At 33.5% G+C, this 24,777-nt stretch overlaps 1 protein-coding gene and 1 non-coding gene across 2 annotated transcripts in view; one reads left to right on the top strand and one right to left on the bottom strand.

The window, feature by feature from the left end:
- Nucleotides 1-24,777, top strand: part of LOC129219878 (uncharacterized) — a 430,493-nt gene that overhangs the window by 380,618 nt on the left and 25,098 nt on the right. Inside the window, exons 5-6 of the mRNA XM_054854190.1 lie at nt 929-984; nt 14,899-15,069. Of these exons, the coding sequence (XP_054710165.1) occupies nt 929-984; nt 14,899-15,069 (227 nt within the window). The remainder of the gene's footprint in view (nt 1-928; nt 985-14,898; nt 15,070-24,777) is intronic.
- On the bottom strand, nt 22,778-22,849 carry Trnah-gug (transfer RNA histidin (anticodon GUG)). Its single transcript has one exon. It is a non-coding gene; the product is annotated as a tRNA-His (tRNA).

Raw genomic sequence — 24,777 nt, 5'->3', positions numbered from 1 at the left:
AAAAAATAGACTAAAAATTGAATTTTTCAAAAAATAATAAAATTATTTTAGTAAATACTTTTGTCAGGCAACAGGCATAAATTGTCAGTATATACCGTAGTTTGAACCTTAAGAAAATTTTTATAACTTTTACATTAGATCTTTAGTTTGCGTATACGCCTTAAATAGAGCTGAAAATCTCCTGACAATCTAAGGCGTATGCGCGAACTAAAGATCTTATGTGTAAAAGCTATAAAATATTTTTTTAAGTTCAAATTACGCTAAATACTTACAATATTAATGGCTGTTGCATTGTAAACAAATACAAAAAAATAAAAAAACCCTAATTTTATTATTTTTTGAAACATTCTATTTTTAATATATTTTTTCAAACTTTCAGCCTCATATGCACGAATTGAAGATGTCAACTAGTCAACTTAGAGTTTTTTTTATTATTTTCCCCGATTGAGCATACCAAAACTACAACTTTTGAGAAGTAACTCGAATCCGAAATAAAGAAATCGATTTTTTCGAACCACCCTATTGTCTAAGCAAAAATGTTCAAATCATTAGACGGTGGCAATTTGAAGTTTCAATAATTGAGTCCCTCTAGATTTTTTTGCCGGTATCTTCATGTTTTGCAGGAATCTGCAAATTTTCTGCAGTCTCTTTCAATCGGAAGTAGATCTAAATTTCTCACAAATACCGCTTATTCGGCACAAAACTCGACAGTCTCGAAGGGAAAGAATTACGTGATATATTTACAAAATTCAGAGTTTTTGCAGATTTCTTCCAAATTTCTTCTTTGGTTTGAAGATACCTGCAGAAATCTTTTAAAACAGCTGAGGCGCCAAGATTTGTAAAAACTCGCCTTATCACCACGTTACCGTAGCTCTGCTAGCAGTGTATGTATATACATTTTCCTAATGCTGTATTGTTCTCTTTGCAGGTGTCTGAGTCCACGATCGAGGTATTTCTACGAGCCATGTCCGTTTCCTGCCGCAGGTAAGAAATCAATTCTGATGTAAAAGTTACAGTAGTTATAATAGTAGGAAATATATTAGAAACTATTCTTTTTTTTAAGTTTGTGTTAACGAAAAGTAAAAGATACTAAACCTCTTGCCTCTCGCAATGTAGGTCCAGATGCTGGGTAAAATCTATCATTACCAAAAACAACTTTTGGCTTTCACTTTGAAAATGGCTGTAGTTTATGCGTAAAACTTATATAATTCGATTTTGTTCTTTTTCTATTCCGATTTTAAGAACATTTTACTGAGCAGAATTATCATTAGATGGAAGAGTAAATAACCAAGTTATTGCAACGTGGAAACGTAACATGGGCAAGCCAATTGGCGAGAAATTCATCATACATTATTTGTAAATATACAGGCGAACCAAAAGACCTTTTAATCTTCTGCTACGAGCAAAGCCATGCGGGTACCACTAGTTGTATAACAAGTTTAATGTGTACTTATGTCGATTTTTATTCACAACATGTATAAAGAAAACATAAACTAATTTCGTGTTCTTTTATAAAGAAGAGTTGGCTATGATAGTCTTTTGGCAGTCATTAAGAATTTTTCTCTAATTCTTTGCAGAGCATTAACGCATCCATGATCACTTGCGTCATTTCCATGATAGAATCTTCCTTCACTAACAAAACAGAAAGATCATTTATACTATCTAGGAATGGCTCAAAAATTTCAATGTGAACGTTTTTGGTTGTGTGTCACAGAAAACGGTATCCTCGTTGGTTTTGGCCTCCTTTGTTACTCCTGAAAGCTCTTCTTCCAGTGAGTTTTGAACTGTGTGAGTTTAATAATTTTACTTCTGGTAAGAGTTCTGGAACCAATCGCATAAAATGTCTCCAGGGGCCCCAGTTCGGTTATTAGCACGCCAAAACGCAATTTATTACGTGTAATCTGCAATCTTTAGGAGTTGGGATTTTGAAAGAGAGGAAAATGTTATCTGTTTGCATTGCAGCATTCGCGTAAAACCGAAACTCATCCGCGTAAAACAAAATAAAGGGTGTTAAATCTTAAACCGCTTATAATCGAAACCGCGTAAAATAAACCCGCGTAAAACGAGTTTCTACTGTAATAGCAGGAAAAGGTTTAATCTTGATATTTTGTTGTTTTTAGCGATATTTTGTGAAGATAGACTGTGATCAATCGTATCTAGACAGAATAAACATAATCAAAACACACACTAAATACAAATAGAAATCTAAAATAAATTAATTTTTTATTCTTGAGAAGTAAAAACGAAATGAATAGTCTTATACAGCAAGAAAATGTATACTTTGTCGCTATTTCTTCTTGTCAATATGGTTAGACGGGATATGCAAGAAACACTTTTGAGTAAAAATGTATGTAGCAAACTTTAATGTTCAGATGATAAATTTTTAATTTAAAAAAGATTAGACAATTTTGCTAATTACATATTTTAGGAAAAATTAGTTTCAAATGAAAGAAAAATTATTAAAAATGGATTCGGATGTATTCTGAATTTTTTAAGAAACTGATAACTTTCAACAAAAATTTAGATGATTAACTTTTTATTTTTTAAAAAAGTAAAATTCTTTTGCTGATACATATTTTAGGAAAAATAATTTTAATAAATAAGAAAAAAAAATAGTAAAAATGAATTCAGATGTATTTTGAATTTTTTAAGAAATTGAAAATGTATTTAATGTCTTACTTTTCTCGCATGGCTTAGTCAATTTTAAAGGTTTTTCATTAATAAATTATTCTCATTTTTCTTGAAAGGATAGCTTTTCCTTATAAATAAAATTAACTCGCCATTATTAGAGTTAAAGCAAAAAAAGCTTTTGGATAAAACCAACAACCGTTATTGAACTTGCGGATTAATGCTGTCAATGTTTATCTTGTGTTCATAATTTTTCGCATTAAAAGTAAAATTTCCCTAGCTTCAATTATTTTTCTAAACTGTACTATCAGTTGGTTATCTTGTTAAAATAATTTCCTCAACTTACTCTGCTTTTCTAACACTCGCTAAAATTGTTTGTCTTGCTACGCCTTTAATCTATCTCCTTATTTTTGCAAAGTTTTGCGTATAAGCGTCATTTTTCTGCCTCAACTAATTCTCTAATTAATGGTTTTCTTAAAATAACAGTTTAAAATAGCCTCTAAGATTTGTGACGTTTTGTTACACTTAGGTTAATTTATGAAATAAATTTCTAGCCCTCTAACTCGAGACATACGAAATTGGTTGTTTGATTTTTTTTTCTTTCAAGAAGTATCTTAAATGTTCTGTTATCGGGAGTTGTGTGTGTGTATGTGTTTTTGACTTTATCCAAGTACTGATTGCTTTACGAAGAGATAAAAATTTAACGTTTTTTAGATATCTGTGTTTGTTGTCTTTTAATTAATTTTCTTTCTCCATTCATTGTAAAATCTGTAAGCAAGAATGTTTATTTTATAATTTTTTCCTGCGATGTTTCTTCTGCAAAGGTGGCTAATAAAAGATAAATCGCGATTGACAGTTAGCTTGCAGAAGGATTTCAAGTTGATTTGTATGGGTTATCGAATATCGAACGTTGTGTCTTTAGAAATTTTTTTAATCATTTTCTTAGCAAAACATTGTGAATAAAAACGAAAAATTACGAAAAACATCGTCGAAAAATAAATGATTTTTTTTTCTTCAGCAGAATCTGCATTTTTCTAACTTTGATGTTTCATAATTTTTAATTTTTATCACAAAGATTTTTATTTATTTCTCAGTAAACAATTCTTGACGAATTTGCACACAACAGTTTTTTTCTTTTTGATATTCTCATGTTGATACAGTATGAGCTTTTAATGGAAACTGATCTTTCAATGGTGAATCATGTGCATGGAGTGGTGATGCATACGAAGAGATCAGTAATTTATCTATCAAAAGTTATCGCTCACTGATCTCTTTGTCTGCATATAAGTGGACATCCGAATTCAATAAAAGAAAAAAACGAAATCTATGAAAAATTAAAAGCGAAGTTTAAAGCAAATTTTTCAGTTTTACTGTGACCATAACTTTTACTTTTATTACACTACTAGCGGTATCCTCACAGCTTTGCCCGTAGTAAAAAACTAAAAGGTCAATTGGTTCGCCTGTATATTTACAAATAATGGATGATGAATTTCTCGCCAATATGCTGTGTTAATTTGCTCGTCCATGTTATGGTAATTTGCTCGTCCATGTTATGGTAATTTGCTCGTCCATGGTATGGTAATTTGCTCGTTCATGTTATGGTAATTTACTCGCCCATGTAATGGTAATTCCCTTGGTAAAATAGGCTTAAAAATGGAATAGAGAAAGAACGAAATCGAATTTTCAAAAAAGAGCTTCGAGGTGCTCACCCCTATCCAAAGAACTAAATGTGTGACAAATTTCATGAAAATCGGCAGAACGGTTTAGGCGCTATGCGCGTAACGGACATCTAGACAGAGATCCAGACTTTCAGCTTTATTATTAACTAGTGAAAATACCCGGCGTTGCCTGGGTCAGTAATAATTAAAAGAAAAAGTCGTTGCTTGCTTTTGTTTTCTGTTTTAAGTGAAAGAATTTAAAACACATCTTTTTGACGTGAGTAAAAATCGAGTTTCTTCCTTACCCATAAAACTAAAATAGCAATAAGTATAAAGAACAAAATAGTATTGATTTAGAAACGAAAGCACTATATTTAAGCATATACAAATTTCCAAAACATGAAATTAATCTTCTCATGTTTAAAAAGATTAATCTGTTGATACTTTTTTTTAACATGGAGTCTAAAACCTTCTCTGTATGGCTAATGAAGTACGAAGTGATTTAAAAAAAGTAGCTGCGCTCGTAATCCCCTTAACTTGCTTTAGCTATTTTGGGAAATTTCAATCATTGTGGGCTCTTGGTGCGATTTTACCGAATTTGCGAGAGTCGTTTTGGGGTACCTTCGATGATTCTCCCCCCTTCTTTCCTTCCTTTGTAAAACGATATGATATTAATTTTCGTTACAGAGATATCGTCGCCAGATTCTGAGATACTTTTGGTCACCACAAAATGGCGCTAAACAGTTTCATCCGAAATGCTTCCAAAATAAGTTGTAAAATCTGGTGATTGTTTGAAATTGTGCAAAAAGGAAAATTAATGGAAGTTTTTGTGCTGTTTATGGATTTGCGTAATTTAGTTGCTGGATTATTTAACACAGTAAAAAAAGTCTTTTGAAAAATCTTTGATTGGCGATATTTTGTTCACATGGTGAAAGCTGAGAAACATTATGACGTAGTCTTCGGCTTCAAAAACAGCGACGTTGAAAAAACTGCCAAATGCATCAGCTACGGAAATCTTTCTGCAAAAATTTTTTCGATCTGCTGGTTGATTGGATAATGAGTAAGCGTTCAATCAGCATAAATAATAATAAAAACCATTAATTACATTAAAGTTCCGTTTAAGTGGAAAATGATCAGCCAAATCATGTATTATTTGCCAATCTTGTGCAAAAATCTTACTTCAAGATTTGACTTGAGAAAAGCCTTGAACAGTCACGAAAAGCAAAGATAGTCAACAATACAACAATTGCCGCTATCGACAGGGAGTTGAGATGATACACTAAATACTGTATTGAGTTGAAGAAAGCCTTCGAACATGGAACTAAAAAGCTCATAACTCGTTTTTTATTCTACTTAGAAATTTCGAACAGGTGCCATCTTCAGCAGAAAAATCAGAGCTTTCGATGGACATATAATGTAAATATGTGCAAGTATTTTTTCATCCCAATATTAGAGAATTTATACAAAAATTGTGTTTTATTGCCCCCCCCTAAGGGGGTTTTCCCCCCATAACGCGACGAAAACTACCCTATGTGTTATTCTGATGCATAAGCTATATTATTGTAAAGTTTTATGAAAATCCGTTCCGTAGTTTTTGCGTGAAAGAGTAACAAACATCCATACATCCATACAGACAAACTTTCGCATATATAAAAGTAGTAAGATAAAGATTCTGCCTTGAAACAGTATCGGCAGTTTTTTTTTTTTTTTTTTAATCTGTATTTTGTTTTGTTATACAGCTTGCTTACTTGTTTTCCGCTTAAAAATATGCAAAAAAAAAAAAAAAATTCCAAAATTTCACTATTGTTAGTGGGTAATCCAAAACGCATTTCTTCAAGTATTTCAAAAACTCGTGTCTTCAGGTACTCAGGGTGGTGGCAAATCAAGGAAATCATGGAGATCAGTTAAAAGTCAGGGAACTTTTTCACTCAGGGAAAAATTAGGGAAATATCAGGGAATTTTGAAAAAATAACAAAAAATCAGGGAAAATTGATCAAATGAAGGGAAAAAAATTTTTTTTTCCTTACAAAATGAAGTACTTTGATTCCCTACGAATTTTCCGCCAATTATTTGTTTTAAAAAAGTAAAATTAATGAGGTGTGATTATACAATGCCGAATATTTGTGCATCTTTTTTCCTCAAGGTCAAAGTATTCAATCTTAGGATGAGCTTCCTAAGATTGATTCTGTGTCTGTAAAGTTGTTTATATATTTTACCTAACTGAAATTTTCCTTCACGCATTCCATGCTATGCAAAATAAACAACCCTACAGGCAAAGAGGAAGCCGTCATTAATGACTTTGCTCCCATGCTTTTACTCATTGTCTTGAAGTAATTAGCATACTGTTATGTCACGATTTCAAGAAAGGATCTTTGTTTTTTAAATTAATGCTGAAAAAATCTTTAAAGTTATCACTTGGCATTTTTAATTTAATTGCTAAAATTAATTTTGACCAAAAAATCAAATTTGTTTTTTTTGCCATGTTATTATTCCCCGTTACTTCAGATTACTCGAAGTTTTTTTTTTTTTCAGACTTTAAACTCTTTTATTTTAAAACCATATACATATGCGTTTTAAAATTAATAATTGGTTTTGTATTTTAACGTTGTTTGTAACTAAAGTAATCTAAGATTTTTTTTCGACAACTAATGAAATCATTTGAAATCGAGTTGTTTACATAAGTAAATATTTTTATTATTTTTAATAGTTAAAATACTGTATTCATTCATTAAAACCTAAGTTCTTGATTAGAGAATAGCTCAATATGACTCGTTGTTGGAAGATTTCAATTTGTTTTACATAAATATGTCTATTCTACCGTGTGTAGGTAAAGGGCAGTTACCGCAAATTATTTATTTATTTATTTATTTATTTATTTTGCATTTTTGTCATCTATGTTATGTTGCCTTTATTGTACAAGCTCGCTTATTTGGTTTCCGCTGAAAAAGAGGCGAGAAAAAAGCGTCTAATTCCAACATTTTCCCATTGTTAGTACTGAATCCACCACAAATTTCTTCAAATATCTCGAAAACTAATTTCTGAAGATACTGCCGTTTACCTTCACACGGTGCAGTATTTTTTTACGTAAGGAAAACTTCTATACTTAACTATAACTTGTTATTCTTGCAGTAACAATTATACTGCTTGAAAATTCAGTTCAAGATTATTTCCATTTAAATTTTTTAGTTTTATCATGATTAGATTTGTCTTTAAGAGTGGTTTTAATAGTTTCTTAGAATTCTTATGTTAACTGGTTCCTGAAAGTTAAGTATTTTTTTTAGATTTCCTATATATTTCTCTGTAGATAATTTAATAATTATTTTTACCAAAAAAGGAGCATCTTTTCAAAATATATTTTTAATTACCAGCTTAAACCGTTTTAAACACTGCATTTTATTTAATATGCAATGCTTTTCAGGTAGGGCAAAGAAACCATTATCATTAGTGACGTAAATCAGGGAAATTTGGTAAACTTAATCAGGGAAAAGTCAGGGAACTTTTTTTTTCCTGTTCCTGTCGCCACCCCGGGTACTGCGCTTTACCTTTTCCCTGCAATGTGTACTTTTTTTTCCGCATAACGCTTAAATAATGTCAGCGATGTGTGCCTTATTCCTTCGGAAGTATTAGTCAAAAAATGCGAATACTATAAGTTTCTTTCCTCTATTCTGTACCCATTATAACAACTTTCTTTTATACAACATGCCAGCAGCAGAAACTCGTGCATTTACGCTGTTCAAAAACACCGATCAGGGCGTAGGTTCGAATAGAACGAAAAAAACTAATTCTCTCTTTTCCCTCCATACGCATTCCTACGGTTCCAATCGCACGCGTTTATATCACAGACAGGCTGGGAAATAGAATAGGAGGAAAAATTTTTTAAATTGGAACCTAACTCAAAAGAAATAAAACGAGATTTTTTTTCTCTCTTTTTCAAGATATATTTCATCACTCAAATCGACGCCAACTGTTGCCCGGAACATTTTCGTTCTTCAATCCCAAATAAGTGTGGCGAGAAATATATATCCCGGTGGGTATATAGTCCAAGATTTATCAGAGTCTAGACAGGAATTTTCGCCAGCCCCTTTCAGAAGATTTTTTTTTTTTTCTGTTTTTTTCTTTCTTCAGAAATAGGATCGAAATCTTTAGACTCACGATTTTATCAGGAACAGCCAGTAAATAGTTTGCCAAAGATTGGGGGACAAACAGACTCGAGAATCTAGTAGATTCTAGGCTGTAACTAAAGATTGAAATTTCCGCCGTAGATAGATCAGCAGTTCTCGACCCAAGGAACATAGAAGTATTTCAAGGGAGGTGCGAGTTTATAAAAAATGTAAAATTAGAAAATGAAACTAACTATAATTTACCCAGCTTTGAAGTCACATCTAAATATTTTCGACATCTTTTTTGTACGTTTTCAAAGTTCCGAGTCAGACTTTTCATACTTTCCAAGACTGAATGACATCCTTGATCACACGAAAAATTTCCCATTGCTCATACATGAATTAACTGTGGAAGCTTCTATCAGGGTAGTAGCTAGTAGGGTAACACCCCTCCGGTGATTGGCTGGTCACCAGTGATTGGCACTTCCAACAAAAACCTTCTAAAATATGATTCGTATTCAATCTTTTAAAAGTAGAAGGCTATATACCAACTGAGTGTACATTTACTTTAAAGATTATAACTTCAATTCATGGTACTAAATGGTAGCAGTGCATAGGAAAGAGAAACAATTGTGGCTTGTGTCAAATCAGCCATTTTTGTTGCAAAAGCTTCTTCTCTGGCTTAAGGGAAGCATGCGCATCAATCCCTTAAATTCTGACTCAAAATACATTTTAAATTTTCGTTGTCAAAAGTTTTGTTTAGTTGAAAGGTGTTACTTTGAGTGGGCAGAAGTATATTTTTATCCGTTTTTGGATTTTTGAAATAATGATGGATGCCATTTAGTGGTACTTCAGATTAGCTGGTCTCCAGTAATTGGTACATGTGCGTATAGAAACTGATGTGTTGTACATTTTGTCACTAGTTTGATTCCTGATACTTTTGTAGCAACTATATTATATGGGTTCTACTATTGATTTGAATCCTACAGAATATACTGTTAAATTTTTAAGAGAAGCTATAAAAAACAAATATGTTTGGCCATCGGTCAGATATTGCTACTGTAGAGAATCGGTTCATTTTTTATGGTCCCTTAGAATCATCGGGTCATTGTTCTTTTTCCTATGAGAAACAGCAATAATTCGTAAAATCGAAACTGCATACCGACTAATGAAGCAGCAATAATTCCGACATTTTTTTTCATAACTCAACTTCGATAAACTCCAAAGTTATTTTCATTTCTCTAAAATACTTTTTCAACGTCAAGATGTGCGATTTAACATTAATTTATGTTAAAATTACCTACTTTAAATCAACATTAAGTGTGTTTCTTATGATGATAAAGTTTGTACGTAATCTAAAAGGGAAAAATCAAGTGATTTTCCAGTTCTATTAACATGTGCCAATTACTGGAGCGCAAGGTGTCAATCACTGGGGTATCAGGTGCCCATTACTGGTGATTTTGGTAACTTTTTATATTTATATTTTTATTAAAATATCAATTCTAATATTTTTGATTTTAGTGAACTAAATAAATGCACAGATGTGCATTCTTGGAAACAATATTTGCAAGTGAATTTTTTTTTCTAAGTAATGAAAACAGAGGTAAGTTTAAGAACAAACTCTTAAAGTGCCAATTACTGGGGTCGTTACCCTATTGAAAAATGAAATAAACGACTTATTTCCAGAAATTTTCGGTTTAGAAAACTGGAAGTTTAAGTTGATGAGCGATGCATTTAAAATCAACGCGGATATACTTTCGAATCATGTTCAGGAACAGGCAATCGATCTAAAATGATTTTCAAGCACAATGTGCAAAATGTAGCAAATAAGCCGGTCAAGCCAACAAGCACAATGTGCTGCTATATGCTAGCCTCACCTAGATCCCAGATTTTTTTCTAATAAAGGCCGTAGCTGCGTTTCTATGTTAAATCTGTCCTTGCGGCTTTTTCGACTCGCACTTGGGGGATCATTTTTGTGTCGAATAAAAATAATTTAGCCAAAGGACTTTGTGACCACATGCATATTTAACGTCCTCCAGTCACCATTGATGAAGGCGGTGGATCTTCGACCGGCTAGGATCGAACCAGGGAACTTCCGGTCACGAGTCCGATGCCTTACTGATGAGGCCTAAACGGCCCCAGATTAGAAACCTTTTCACATGAACCACTTGAGTACGAATGAAAACCCTACCGATGAACTGCCTTTTTACACATTTTGTACGTGACGCGATTACCATCTGTACGTTTGCGTCTTGCTATCCCATGAGCAATGTCAACTTTGTGCATTGTTATGAGCCAACTTTGAACCTAAACTTGTAATATTGTTAGTGTAGCTGTGACAGGGCAGCCAGGAACCAATAGGGGCCCCTTGTCAGTTTGGTTTCTGGCCCCCTCCTCTCCCCATAAAACAAATAAAACTTATAATATAAAACCGTGCCGGGCTTTCCCAAGGACACGGCCCCTAGTTTCCGACTTGGCTGACATGGCCTCTCGTCGGCCCTGAGCAGAAAGAGCGGTGACTTCGAACCTCGTAGCGATTGGAATGAAACTGCTTGTATAGGGATTGGTGAGCGACAGCGAGCAGGCAAAGTAGTCCCTATTATAATAAATCAATTGCGTTCTAAGTAAACATACATATTAAAGCGTGCAATGGTCTGATATTGTTTAAGTAATGTAATGAAAGTACAATTAAAGAGAGCATAATTAAATAATGTCATTAATGAAAAACATAATCAAAAACATAATTAATGGAAACATTGTTAGAACCTTCCATAAATTTACTTTTAAAGCAAATGTAAATCTGCTGTTTTATGTACAAAACATTTTTAAACTAAAAACACACACATGGAAACAATACAAAATTTGACTTGCAGGAAAAAAAAACTGTTTAAACATCAAAATATCATTAAACTCAATGTTTAAACAAAGAAAAAACAACAGAAAAACTTTTGCTAGTTTAATGCATTTAGCTTAATGCAAATATTTGACACGAGTTTTAAATTACAAAATGAAAAGATAATGAGAGTGTATTCTTTTCTTTAAAATGAGTGATGACAATTTAAACTTCTCGTGTAGATACTAAACAAGTAATTACCTCTTTCAACCTAGTTATTTATCGTTTCATCCCAACCTGTTTAGTGAAGTAATATCTGGAAAAAATTGGGGAAAATGTGTAAATTTATGTGATGCATTTTAAAATATTACTAACTTCAAAAAAAAGTTAATATTTTGTCAATTCCATTACTTAAATTCTTTTTAAACGGCATTCAGTAAATTATCATTTTTAATTGTAGTTAGATTTTATTAAGGCTTTTTTCTGGTGTAAACGACCCGCGTCGCCGCTTACCGATACAGATATCAGGCTGCTGAAAATGTCAAAAACTTATTCAAGTATACTGTTTGATCAGTGATAAAATCATTTGTGTGTGTTTGATTACAAATAACATATATAAGCTTTTATAATGTATTAAAAATTATAAAATCAGTTTAATTACAATAAAAGCTTTGCCTCGTAAATTTTTCTCTAAATTAATTATGTATGTTCTTTTTTTTTGAGACTGTTGTCCTTATTTTAATGAGACTTTTTAGGAAAAGTAGTGCTTTTTCTAATAGTGTATTTCATAAAATGTTACTTTTATTCTAATAATGATTTTTAGGGACTATTGATTTAGTATAGTAATTTGGATTTTTCGAGAATGTTGTCCTTATTCTAGTAGGACATTTCAGGAACTACTTTGCCTCTTTTATTATTATTCTGTTGGAAATTTTTTGAAGGACTATTGACCTGTTATTTAAAAACTGCTGCCTTTCTTCTTCTTCGAATATGTATAGTCGAATATGGGTAGTCTGGCAACGACCTGTGCACCACCATCACTCTACAGTCGAGCCTCCATATCTCGAACTTCCACATAACGAAATTTTCTATATATCGAAATCCCAGCAAATTTCCATGTTCATTACATAGAAAAATTGTATCTATATATCGAAAAAATCTCTATATATCGAAAAAAAATTCGAGACATTCGTAGATTTTTTTTCCACTTTGGACTGTTTGTCTCATGAAAAATGAAGGTTCGGGGAGAAAATTATGTTTACTAAAGGTTGCTAAGAAACTCATAAGAAATCTGAGTTTGAGGAGTGTGTAGATAGGTCATTGTTCCGTTCTGGAGTTTTTAAATTCCCTCAAGTTTATTTCAAATCTTAGTTGTAACCAATAACACAGTAAAATCAGTTTCAAGTTATCCTTTTTGTCTGTTGATTATCATTCCTAGTCTTTTTAGTTTCAGTAAAAATCATTCAAGTTGTTTGCTTTTTTCTCGATTACATTGTCAAAACGAAAATCCCCTCATGTTGCGAATCAAGTTGAACTGCCGAAGAATGAAGATGTATAAGGGAACAAAAGTGTATTTTTTGTTAATTTTTCAGTTATTAACTTTCGGTTAATCCAATGCTCGTATAAATTAGAAATTGGGTTTCATGCACGAAAATTAGCTTTAGTTTTAATGTTTCAGGAGACTTTTATGCTAAAATAAGATCGTTTCTATATTTCGAAATTTCTATATATCGAATATTTCCCGGCAATTTGCTACTTCGATATATGGAGGTCCGACTGTATTTTGTAATACACAGTTCTAGAACATCCTGTATATCTACTGTCGAAGAATTGCTGAAAATAGGGAAGTATTCGATTTTCTAATTTTATTTTTATTTGATAGAGTAACATACATGAACATCATCTGCGAAAAAATTTTTACGATACGACTAATACTTTTTTTTTAAATAATTTTTTAAAGTTCACGCGCGAGTGACGTCATTTGCTTGTAAGTCCTTTGACTGACGTCACTGCCGCGCTGCGAGGCGGCGGGGTTGGCTAGGACAAAGAAGTGCTTGGCGATCTTTGGGGGGAAGGCGCGGGAAAACAAGAGTCTTCTAACAGCAGCGCGCATAAAAGGCTAGTGAAAATCCTTTGCTGTCTGTAGGGTTTAATGCATTCTGCGATTGTTTTTAATTTGATTTTCTTTGTCATGGCTAGTAGAATCAATTACAAGTATTGCTTCGTTCCTGGATGCGTATCTACATCTAAAAAAACTCCTCACAAGCGATTTGTTATTGTTCCGTCCCAGCAGGATCTTCGAAAGAAGTGTTTTCAAGTGTGTTTATTAATTAAAATTTGAAAATGAAAATTTGCACTTCATTTTAACTAAAACTATGTCAAGTGAGAAATACAGTTTGAAATATATGTTCACAACTGTTCATAAATAAATGTTTAATAAGCATATGAGATATTTTTAAAAAAATGCAAGTAAACAAAGGAATTTAAACCCTGCACAATAAACTTAAATAGAAAGTAATAGATGCATTACTATTTCCATTTTAATAAGAATGCAAAAACTATTAATACTTTCTTTTTAACATTCAAACTATCTTCAAATTTTAACTATTACAAATTGATAATTTAAAAATACATTTTTAGTTTATCACCAGAAGCGTTTCTATATATACAAGACCTTTCTCACCTGCAAAAAGGTACTTATTTTATGAAATGAACACCATTTTCAAATTTATTATTTTTATCAAAAGAGCAAAAAAATATATTTTTCCTTTTTTTGCTAAATTGCACAAAAACTCAAGGATAATTAACATGTATTAGTGGATTTAAAACAATTTTCCACAAAACAAAAAGCAGATCAGCTTTTATTGCCAACAAAGCGAAAAATTTTCATGCAAAAACTGCTCTAAAACTTAGTACTGGAATCACTTGCAGTAGGGTTGTTACAAAATGCGCGCCTCATTAAAAGCCGCCAAGTAAGAACTGGAATAGCGCTCTTACATTGTAATTTATATATTCAGATAAAAAAAACCATCGACACACAAATGGAAATGACCAATCTTGATAAGGGAAACTAATGCGAATAATATGAACTGCAAACATAGACGGATATGTACGTACAATTTTAAAGAATAACAATGGTGAAACTTTGTTGTCTCACTCCCCGTACTTCTAGGACATTAAATCTCTCGTCCTTTCGAAAAAAGTCAAACACCATGAATGACTTTACTTGAGGAAGGTTATTGGATTGACCTTTCGTGAATCCTAGCCCCATGATGGAAAAAATGCTGGTTAAATGCTTTAAAAAGGCTGAAAAAGACAGTGCTATTCACCTCCTGGTAGGCGCAACACGGCATGGAAATGGAGCTCTGATCGGAACAGGGAAATGACGTCAGCTGCTGACGTTTTAGGCCACACCTCTTTTTTGCGCATCGCTCTTTAAAAAATTCATAAAAAATCAATCGTTGGTTTTAAAAATCCGGCCATGGTGAATTTTTGTGTTTTGTAAGCCTGTCAACATTGTGCAATAGTTAAAATTGGAATATTTGATAGGTTGATACTTCCCTATTGAAGAAATTTTGTAAACTGACGATGATTTTTTTAAAAACATTTCTTCCTAAATCATCACCAGTTTCAAATGATTGTTTTCAGTTTGAACCAACCCCGGATTTCTTTCTTACAGATTCTAATTCCTCTACGGATGCTCCTTCGGAGCAAAACAAGAAACGGGGCCCGCTGGGACGCCTCTTTCGCAGCCTGGGACCCAAAAAGGACCGGGAAAAGGTTTCGCCTCGCCACAAATGTGCCAAACCCCAGCATCAGCATCATTTCAATGTCAAATACCTAGCAGAAGGTGAGTAAAGAATGTGTGATTTTTTTTATTCGCATTAAACTTGCATTGAAATGGCATAGAACTTGATTATTACAATCTGTCAGGAATTGGCTTGGTTCCGAAATTTTAAAAGTATTTTTTAATGTAAGAAAGCATGCTTAAAACCATAGTATTTAACAATTTTTTAAATAATTTGAAAAAATTTAACATTTTTAAAACGTTATTTTAATCGATGAGCAGATTCCATTTCATTTTTTGCGCTTCTGCTCATGACATCACAAGGGATAAAATGCCGTTCACTGATGCCATTAGCGCAGAGCGCATTTTTTTGGCATATGATAAAGATAAAAATGTTAGTGCAAAGATAGTAATGAATTTCGTGTTTGCTTCAGATAAGCCTTCATTCAAAATTATAATTATGATTGCTATTAATATTACTGCTCAATGGCAAACTTTTTTTAACAATGCGTAAACATTCAGCACGCCAATGGAGTAGCGCACCAAAATGCATCACAAGTGACTTCATAAAAACCACGCCTGTTTTCCGAAAAAGATCATAAAACGAAATTTAATAAAAAATTAACTATATGAAAAATAAATCAGTAATCCAACGTTATCGAGAAATCGTGCCAATTTGTGACAAAAGGGAGGGAGAGGAAACAAGAAGTGCGAATCACATGTTTCGGTTGAAATTACGACATTTTTACTTCCTTTTACAAAAAAGGAAGTGTTGTATTCGCAAAAAAATTTTCACCCAGAAATCGGCCTTAATTTCCATTTTGCTCACCCCCAAATAATGTTGAGTTTTTTTTTTTTTAAATCCCGACCACACGTGGATATGTGCCTAGGAACCTACAGACACCCGAAATATCCGTTTTGACGATCCCCGAGTTAATTACAACGAGTTTTTTCGTGACTCCTGTATGTACGTATGTATGTGCGTATGTGTGTATGTATGTCGCATAACTCAAGAACGGAATGTCCTAGAAAGTTGAAATTTGGTACGTAGACTCCTAGTGGTGTCTAGTTGTGCACCTTCATTTTCGGTTGCATTTGTATACTCTAGAGGGGGTCTTTTGCCACTTTTTGGGGGGGAATCATTGTTAATTTCGATGTAAACTCAAGTGGTTTGGCGGACACTTGGCGATATATCGCAGAGTCTTTCGGTCGCCAAGTTTTGTCGCCAGCTTGGCGACAAATTTGGCGATTATTTTTTTTATTACTTCCTTTTACAAAAAAGGAAGTATTGTATTCGCGAAAAAATTTTCACTCAAAAATCGCCCTTAATTTCCATTTTGCTCACCCCCAAATGAATGTTGAGTTTTTTTTTCGATTCGACCACATGCGGAAAAGTGCCTAAGAATGTATAGACACGCGAAATATCCATTTTGACCATCACCGAGGTAATTACAACGACTTTTCTCGTGACGTCTGTATGTATGTGTGTATGTGCGTATGTGCGTATGTATCTCGCATAACTCAAAAATGGTATGTCCTAGAAAGTTGAAATTTGGTACATAGACTCGTAGTGGGGTCTAGTTGTGCACCTCCCCTTTTGGTTGCTTTCGGATGTTCCTAAGGGGGTCTTTTGCACCTTTTTGGGGGGAAATCATTGTTAATATCGATGCAAACTTAAGTGGTGTTATAATTTGGTAAACACTTGGTGACGTATCGCCAAGCTTTTGGTCGCCAAGTTTTTTCGCCAACTTGGCGACGATTTTTTTTTCTTCTAAGAGCGAACATCCGGATCTGATTAGCTATTTGGCCTATAAAACCCTCCTTAGGGCCCTCTAGTTTCTGTGGCCCTCGAAAATATTAGACTATGTAGAGAATTATACCAAAATATGACTTCGTTTTTTTTTACTTCCTTTTACAAAAAAGGAAGTATTGTATTCGCGACAAAATTTTTACTCAAAAATCGACCTTAATTTCCATTTTACTCACTCTTGAATGAATATTGAGATTTTAGTTAAAACGAGTTTTCTCGTGACGTCTGTATGTACGTTAGTATGTATGTGCGTATTTATGTCGCATAACTCAAGAACGGTATGTCCTAGAAAGTTGAAATTTGGTACGGAGACTCCTAGTGGAGTCTAGTTGTGCACCTCCCTTTTTGGTAGCATTCGGGTGTTTCTAAAGGGATCTTTTGACCCTTTTTGGGGGGGGGGGGGAATCATTGCTAATTTCGGTGTAAACTCATGCGGTGTTATAATTTGGTGGACATTTGGCGATATATCGCCTGTCTTCTTCGCCAAAAAACTTGGCGATTTTTTTTTTAAATTTTTCTATTTGGCCACTGTTGGTGAAAGAGAGGGTAAACTATTGAATCACATTAAAATTGCCAGTAATGGGGAAATGACATTAAATTGGAGTAAAAGGAAGTCATGTGATTCACACATCAGCTCGTTTTTATCTTTATTTTTTTAATGATCTGTTTCAATTTGGCCACTGTTGGTGATATTTAGAGAGTAAACTATTGAATCACATTAAAATTGCCAGTAATGGGGAAATGACATTAAATTGGAGTAAAAGGAAGTCATGTGATTCACACATCAGCTCGTTTTTATCTTTATTTTTTTAATGATCTGTTTCAATTTGGCCACTGTTGGTGATATTTAGAGAGTAAACTATTGAATCACATTAAAATTGCCAGTAATGGGGAAATGACATTAAATTGGAGTAAAAGGAAGTCATGTGATTCACACATCAGCTCGTTTTTATCTTTATTTTTTTAATGATCTGTTTCAATTTGGCCACTGTTGGTGATATTTAGAGAGTAAACTATTGAATCACATTAAAATTGCCAGTAATGGGGAAATGACATTAAATTGGAGTAAAAGGAAGTCATGTGATTCACACATCAGCTCGTTTTTATCTTTATTTTTTTAATGATCTGTTTCAATTTGGCCACTGTTGGTGATATTTAGAGAGTAAACTATTGAATCACATTAAAATTGCCAGTAATGGGGAAATGACATTAAATTGGAGTAAAAGGAAGTCATGTGATTCACACATCAGCTCGTTTTTATCTTTATTTTTTTAATGATCTGTTTCAATTTGGCCACTGTTGGTGATATTTAGAGAGTAAACTATTGAATCACATTAAAATTGCCAGTAATGGGGAAATGACATTAAATTGGAGTAAAAGGAAGTCATGTGATTCACACATCAGCTCGTTTTTATCTTTATTTTTTTAATGATCTGTTTCAATTTGGCCACTGTTGGTGATATTTAGAGAGTAAACTATTGAATCACATTAAAATTGCCAGTAATGGGGAAATGACATTAAATTGGAGTAAAAGGAAGTCATGTGATTCACACATCAGCTCGTTTTTATCTTTATTTTTTTAATGATCTGTTTCAATTTGGCCACTGTTGGTGATATTTAGAGAGTAAACTATTGAATCACATTAAAATTGCCAGTAATGGGGAAATGACATTAAATTGGAGTAAAAGGAAGTCATGTGATTCACACATCAGCTCGTTTTTATCTTTATTTTTTTAATGATCTGTTTCAATTTGGCCACTGTTGGTGATATTTAGAGAGTAAACTATTGAATCACATTAAAATTGCCAGTAATGGGGAAATGACATTAAATTGGAGTAAAAGGAAGTCATGTGATTCACACATCAGCTCGTTTTTATCTTTATTTTTTTAATGATCTGTTTCAATTTGGCCACTGTTGGTGATATTTAGAGAGTAAACTATTGAATCACATTAAAATTGCCAGTAATGGGGAAATGACATTAAATTGGAGTAAAAGGAAGTCATGTGATTCACACATCAGCTCGTTTTTATCTTTATTTTTTTAATGATCTGTTTCAATTTGGCCACTGTTGGTGATATTTAGAGAGTAAACTATTGAATCACATTAAAATTGCCAGTAATGGGGAAATGACATTAAATTGGAGTAAAAGGAAGTCATGTGATTCACACATCAGCTCGTTTTTATCTTTATTTTTTTAATGATCTGTTTCAATTTGGCCACTGTTGGTGATATTTAGAGAGTAAACTATTGAATCACATTAAAATTGCCAGTAATGGGGAAATGACATTAAATTGGAGTAAAAGGAAGTCATGTGATTCACACATCAGCTCGTTTTTATCTTTATTTTTTTAATGATCTGTTTCAATTTGGCCACTGTTGGTGATATTTAGAGAGTAAACTATTGAATCACATTAAAACTGCCAATAATGAGAAAATGACATTAAATTGGAGTAAAAGGAAGTCATGTGATGCACACATCAGCTCGTTTATTTTCGTGAAAATATAATTACGTAATATAACGTGACATGTGACAAACGAAGGGTGGCAGTAGGAAAAAAGTGACATTTTGTGATAGAAAGGGGAGGCGGTCTAATGCATTGAAAGAAAGTTTGATATCATTGGTCCCTTTGGATTCTCCCTTAGAGCAGGATTAGTAAATGGAGGGAGCAAGTCCGATCACTGTCTTAGCAGAAGCTGAGGCTACGACTCCAAGTCACGTGACTCAACAACCCGTTTTGCGTGAGACTATCGAAAGGAACCTGATTTCTTCCAATGCTGTGTTTTATAATCTATCACATGGCTTGGGGTCTTTGGTTCACGAAAGAAACTCTTCACTCCCTCCGTTTTCTCAATGAATTTTCCTGTTTCAAAATTTGCCCACGGGGTTTAAGCTAATTTGAGGCAAACGCAACAAATGATTATTGCTAAAAGCAAAATGTAAAAACTGTATTCATTTCCGCCTGAGTACTCACTTTCATGTACTTTTTTTCTTTTTGCTAAATCCCGATTTTTTGCGGAAAAAATATACATTTTAAAAATTAAAGCAAAAACTAGAATGCGGGCGTATAGCTTTAGAAAAAAAACCTCATGTCCAACATCATCTGCGGTGGCTGATAGAAATAGAAATAAATTTTACGAGAAAAAAAAGTGCTGATTGCGCTCTAGCGGCCTTCTTTGACGAGTGTTGCCAAAAAAGCGCTCGTAATTCGCCGGCAGGGCTTCGTTAATGAGAAATTTGCTTAGCGACGCTCTACAGGAGAGCCGATAAAAAAGAATAATAACGATAAAAAGAGCATTCGTTTCATTAGACGCAGTGACAACTTTGAAGTCGGTATTGCCGTCGCTACCGTGCCGCCATCTATTTTTGGAGAATGTCAAACTTTTTTTTTTCTTTTTGGATTGATACAAGCCAGCCTGAGCCTGTAAAGATTATATTTTTTATTAATAATACTGCTGAAGAGTAAAAACGAAATTGAGTGAAACATGGATGTGTTTAAAGCATTGAAAGGAATCGAAGACGCAAACGCATAAAACATGAATTCATAATCTATAACGGGGTTGCCCATCCCCCCCCCCCCCAAGTTCAATGGCGCAAATTCCCCCTCCCAAATTTTTTTTCAAACCTCTTTCCCTTTTTTATTTCTCTTTTTTTATTTTATTAATTTTTTTAAACATTTTTTATTTAAATTTTTTTAAAATATTTTTTTATTTAATTTATTTTAAAAACATTTTTTATTTAAATTATTTTTTTAAATATTTTTTATTTATTTATTTTTTTTATTATTATTTTATTTGAAAAGTTCTGTACTACGCAAAATGACACACACAAACTAAATAAATAAATGAAATAAAATATAAAAAAAATAAAATAAAATAAATAAATTAAATTAAAAATACATCAATATAAAGTTTAAACAAATAAAGTTAAAAAAAATTAAATATCCCCCCCCCCCCCCAAAAAAAAAATTTTTTTTTTGATGGCGCAACTCCACCCTTGTGGGCACCCCTGCTATAAAATTCATCGATTATGAAATTTCGTTGTAATTTTTTTTCGTCTTGAACCATTGAGGCAGGCCTTCATTTAAAATTTTCATGGGAAGGATAATTGACATTTTTATGGAGGTAGGAGGGAGAAATCTTTTTCGTTTCTTGGGTCTCGGGTCTCATTTCTGGGGGGAACCTACAGCATTTGGGGGGGGGGGGACTTTCCTTACAAATGTATATTCTCCATATAACAATAGCAGTACATTTAACAGTATATTTAAAAACCATAACAAAATGCATGCATTCCGCAGTTTTTTTTTCGTCATTGTGCAGCTTCGGTAGCTAGTATTGCCAGCTTCATGGTTGCAGTGTACTGAAGACTTTTCCTCCCATTCAGTACTATGTTTAAATTGTGGAAGTGGAGACAGATTGGTTTATCATCTATCGGAATTCCAGGTTTATTCGAATCTCCGGGAGTGTTTATCCTAAATGTTCATAAGAAAATGTAATTGTAGACTTGACCAGGTCTGATTTACTTCAAAGCCCAATAGACCTTGGTCCCCTTGTCCAGGACTTCCCAAAAGTAACGGACCATATTGAAAATCCTACCAAAACATAACTTATATTTGATTGTTACGGTTTTTAAAATCAAGATCGGTGAATAAATTGTATAGTAATGTGGCTTTTAACATCAAAACAGCTATTTGTTGCTATGTAGTACTTCACTGAAGTAATTTACAGTTTACAACTCAATACCCTAGACTATAGTATATGCAATAACAAAAAAAAAAAGATGTTTCTGCTGCAAATCTGGCTGCTACACAGCAGCCAGAAATCACCGTCGGGGTGGGGGTTTTGGCCACAACCTTCCTTATATGATTTAGGACTTTCAATAAGTGTTAAAAGCAAGGGTTCTGGGATGAGTTTTGCCCCCCAAAACCACGCCACTGTCTCTGTATAACTTTTGTCGATTGTATTCAGATTAATCATTTAAAGGGATCAGGTGGAGCCAGGGCGAGATTTAGGGGCGGGCAGGCGGGGCTACTGCCCCGAGGCCTCCACAAGAAAGGGGCCCCCACAATTAAATTTTTACAAAATATCCTAATTTTCACGGGTCGAAAATATCGCATATATATCAAAATATTCGGATATATATCAAAGTATCGGATATTTTCGAAAATATGATGATCTTTTCGAACCCTGATTAGGGGCGTTCACTCTTTCGTTGCCCCGGGGCGTCTATACTTCCAAATCTGGCCCTGGATTGGGCAACCCCCCCCCCCCTTCCACGGATTTCAGAACGTAATGTTATTACACATAAGTGAGTTTGGTTTTTGCTGTTTTTCGATATAATTTGTATGGAGTATGTACCCTTTACCGCGCCTCTGGAAAAATCCGCAAAAACAGGACTGATTGTTAAAGGGGAAAGATGCATCTGACCTACTGTCCTCAAATTTCTAAATTAGCACCTGAATCTGACTGTTTACGTTTGAAAAAATTTCAGAAAGCTAATGATAGTGTAGCCGACACCATCCAGTTTTGTCCAGGTCTCTCAAAATCTTTTGAATAGTGCCATGTCTTTTTTGAAAAAGCTATTTATATTTGAATTAAAATATGTATTTTTTTTATTGTATCCTTTCTCTCCTAATCCTTCTTTTTCTTTGTGTGCAACTTTACGAAATACAGTTGAACTTGCTTATAACGAGCCCTGATTAACGAGAAACCAGAATTCAGCGATTAAGTCAGAAACATTTGGTTGGCACAATGTTAAATGTAAGGGAATAAACTCGCTTTAAACCAGCAAACCCCCGCTGTGTGAAGTAGTAATATTTCTAAGTCGTTTCTAAGATCAAATACTGCCCAAAATGTAACAAGAATAAAATAAATAAATAAATAATTAAAAATAAGTTTAAGTAAAGTTGTGACGAATCACTATGCCCAGTTTGGGGGCTGTTTTACTAGTAAAAAAGCTCTCATGCCGTGACCAGGATTCGAACCTGGGTTATTGCGGCCACAACGCAATGTACTAACCACTATACGATCACGGCGATGCGTTTATTTTCTTTACATATCAAAAGAAACAGATTCTTGCTCTAATTTCATGAATGAGAGGAATGCATCAATGAAGCGTAAAAAGGTCTTTCTTCTAAAAGCTAAATATATTTGTTTTATATACATTTTACCAGATGGCGCCACGACTGTTTTTAAACGAATTTGACTGTTAGTAGCACGGCATTGAATCTAAATACAGTAAATGTAGAGCTTTGTGGCATTGTAGTTTTGTTTATTCGGCCCTCGCTGATCTGGATCTCTAAACAATCCGGTTGGTGTTTATAATTTCAATTGCGACAACAAAAACCAAGCAATAAAATCGCTTAACATTCATTTTCGTAAGACAGTGAGTGCACCCACCCTTCGTTCAGAAACCCACACAACATAAACTGGTGGAATAGACGTTGAAAAGTCATCGAATCTGAAACAAACACTCATCTATAACTGATCTAAAAACCGTCCCTAACTCGTCGAAATGTCCGCTCAGAACAGTCGAAAGTCGTCTTGTACACGTCGAAAAGACAACTACAATGGATGAAAAATGGTGGAATTAGATCAATAATAGACGACATCCATGGCGCTAGGTAACGTCACCAAGAACAGTTATAGATAATCTAAAAAACGTCTTCTAGGTGCGCTTATAAACGCAACACACCTTTTCTTTAATTCTGGAATCTTAATTGTAATGTTTATACGACATATTACATTTTCCTTAAACTTTTAACATTCATATACAGTACAACCTCGATATCTCAAATCTCTCGGGGACAGGAAAAAAATTTGAGATATCGAGTTTTTGAGTCATCAAGGTTTTAAAAACATTACACTAGAAATTCTCACAATTACATACACGTACGCTATATGCATTTATATATGTAATATGAGACCACTTTGAATTACGATCAATAAAGTTGTCTTCAATATTTTACTAGATTTGAAATTTTATAATTGTCGAAAGTGCACAGGAAGAGATTTTGAAATGAACAACGACTTCAACTTGGTTTTTCACCTAAAAATTTAAAAATCCTTATCTTCAACTAGTAGCTCCCTACATTCAAAAAAGTTTTCAGTAGCCATTTTGTAGGAGTTAAAAAAGCAGAATGATGAAAATGAGGAACGCATTTTCCGTTTTCACTTGAAATCTGACTGGTGAAAAATCAACCCCCCTTTCCTTAAAGTGGACAACATGTTCGAGAGAAATGCACTAAGATTCTAAACTCTGGGGAAAACACAGCACCCCTTTCATACCAACACTTCTCTATTATCTTGCTTCAATCCCTTAATTAAAGTTTCCAAGAAGAGAGATGAAAACTGGTCCCTGGAACTGGTTTTACTACAAAAATTTCCCAAGAAAAACGACAACTGAAACTTGCTTTCAAGCAAAAATTTCGACATATCAAGGGTTTCGAAAAATAAATTTCGAGATAACTATGGAAAATACATTGGGGTTTTTATAGAAAATGCAGGGGAAAAATGTTTTTACGTGACTGCAAGGGTTCGAGATAAGGAGGTTCGAGACATCAAGGTTCGACGTCTAATCTGCCAGTTCAATTTTTTAGTACTTATTGCAATTACACTATTAAACTTAAAACCTTATTTCCAATTTTTCATGTGTGCAAGCTTATCTTTTTATCCAACAGTCTTATTTCCATATATCATTTTGAAACAGAAATCATCAACAAGATGAATAAGCTTACCGAAATCAAGGCGCTACAAAACAGACGCTAAAAATATCAGAAGTAAAAAGCGGTGCTGCTCAATGTACGTTGGAGCACATGCTTCAACACAAATAACATAGCAACAAGTGTTGCCAAACATGTCAATAAATTATAAATATCATCATTGTTCTTTTTTTTTAAAATAAAGTTCTAGCCCTTTAATCGTTGTTCTATGAACTATAAACTATTTTTAATTCACTTTTCGC

Source organism: Uloborus diversus, chromosome 1 (assembly GCF_026930045.1).
Source record: "Uloborus diversus isolate 005 chromosome 1, Udiv.v.3.1, whole genome shotgun sequence".
In the NCBI taxonomy this organism is placed as follows: domain Eukaryota; kingdom Metazoa; phylum Arthropoda; class Arachnida; order Araneae; family Uloboridae; genus Uloborus; species Uloborus diversus.
Note: the sequence above shows the minus strand (reverse complement) of the source record. Positions and strands in the feature narration are given on the sequence as shown.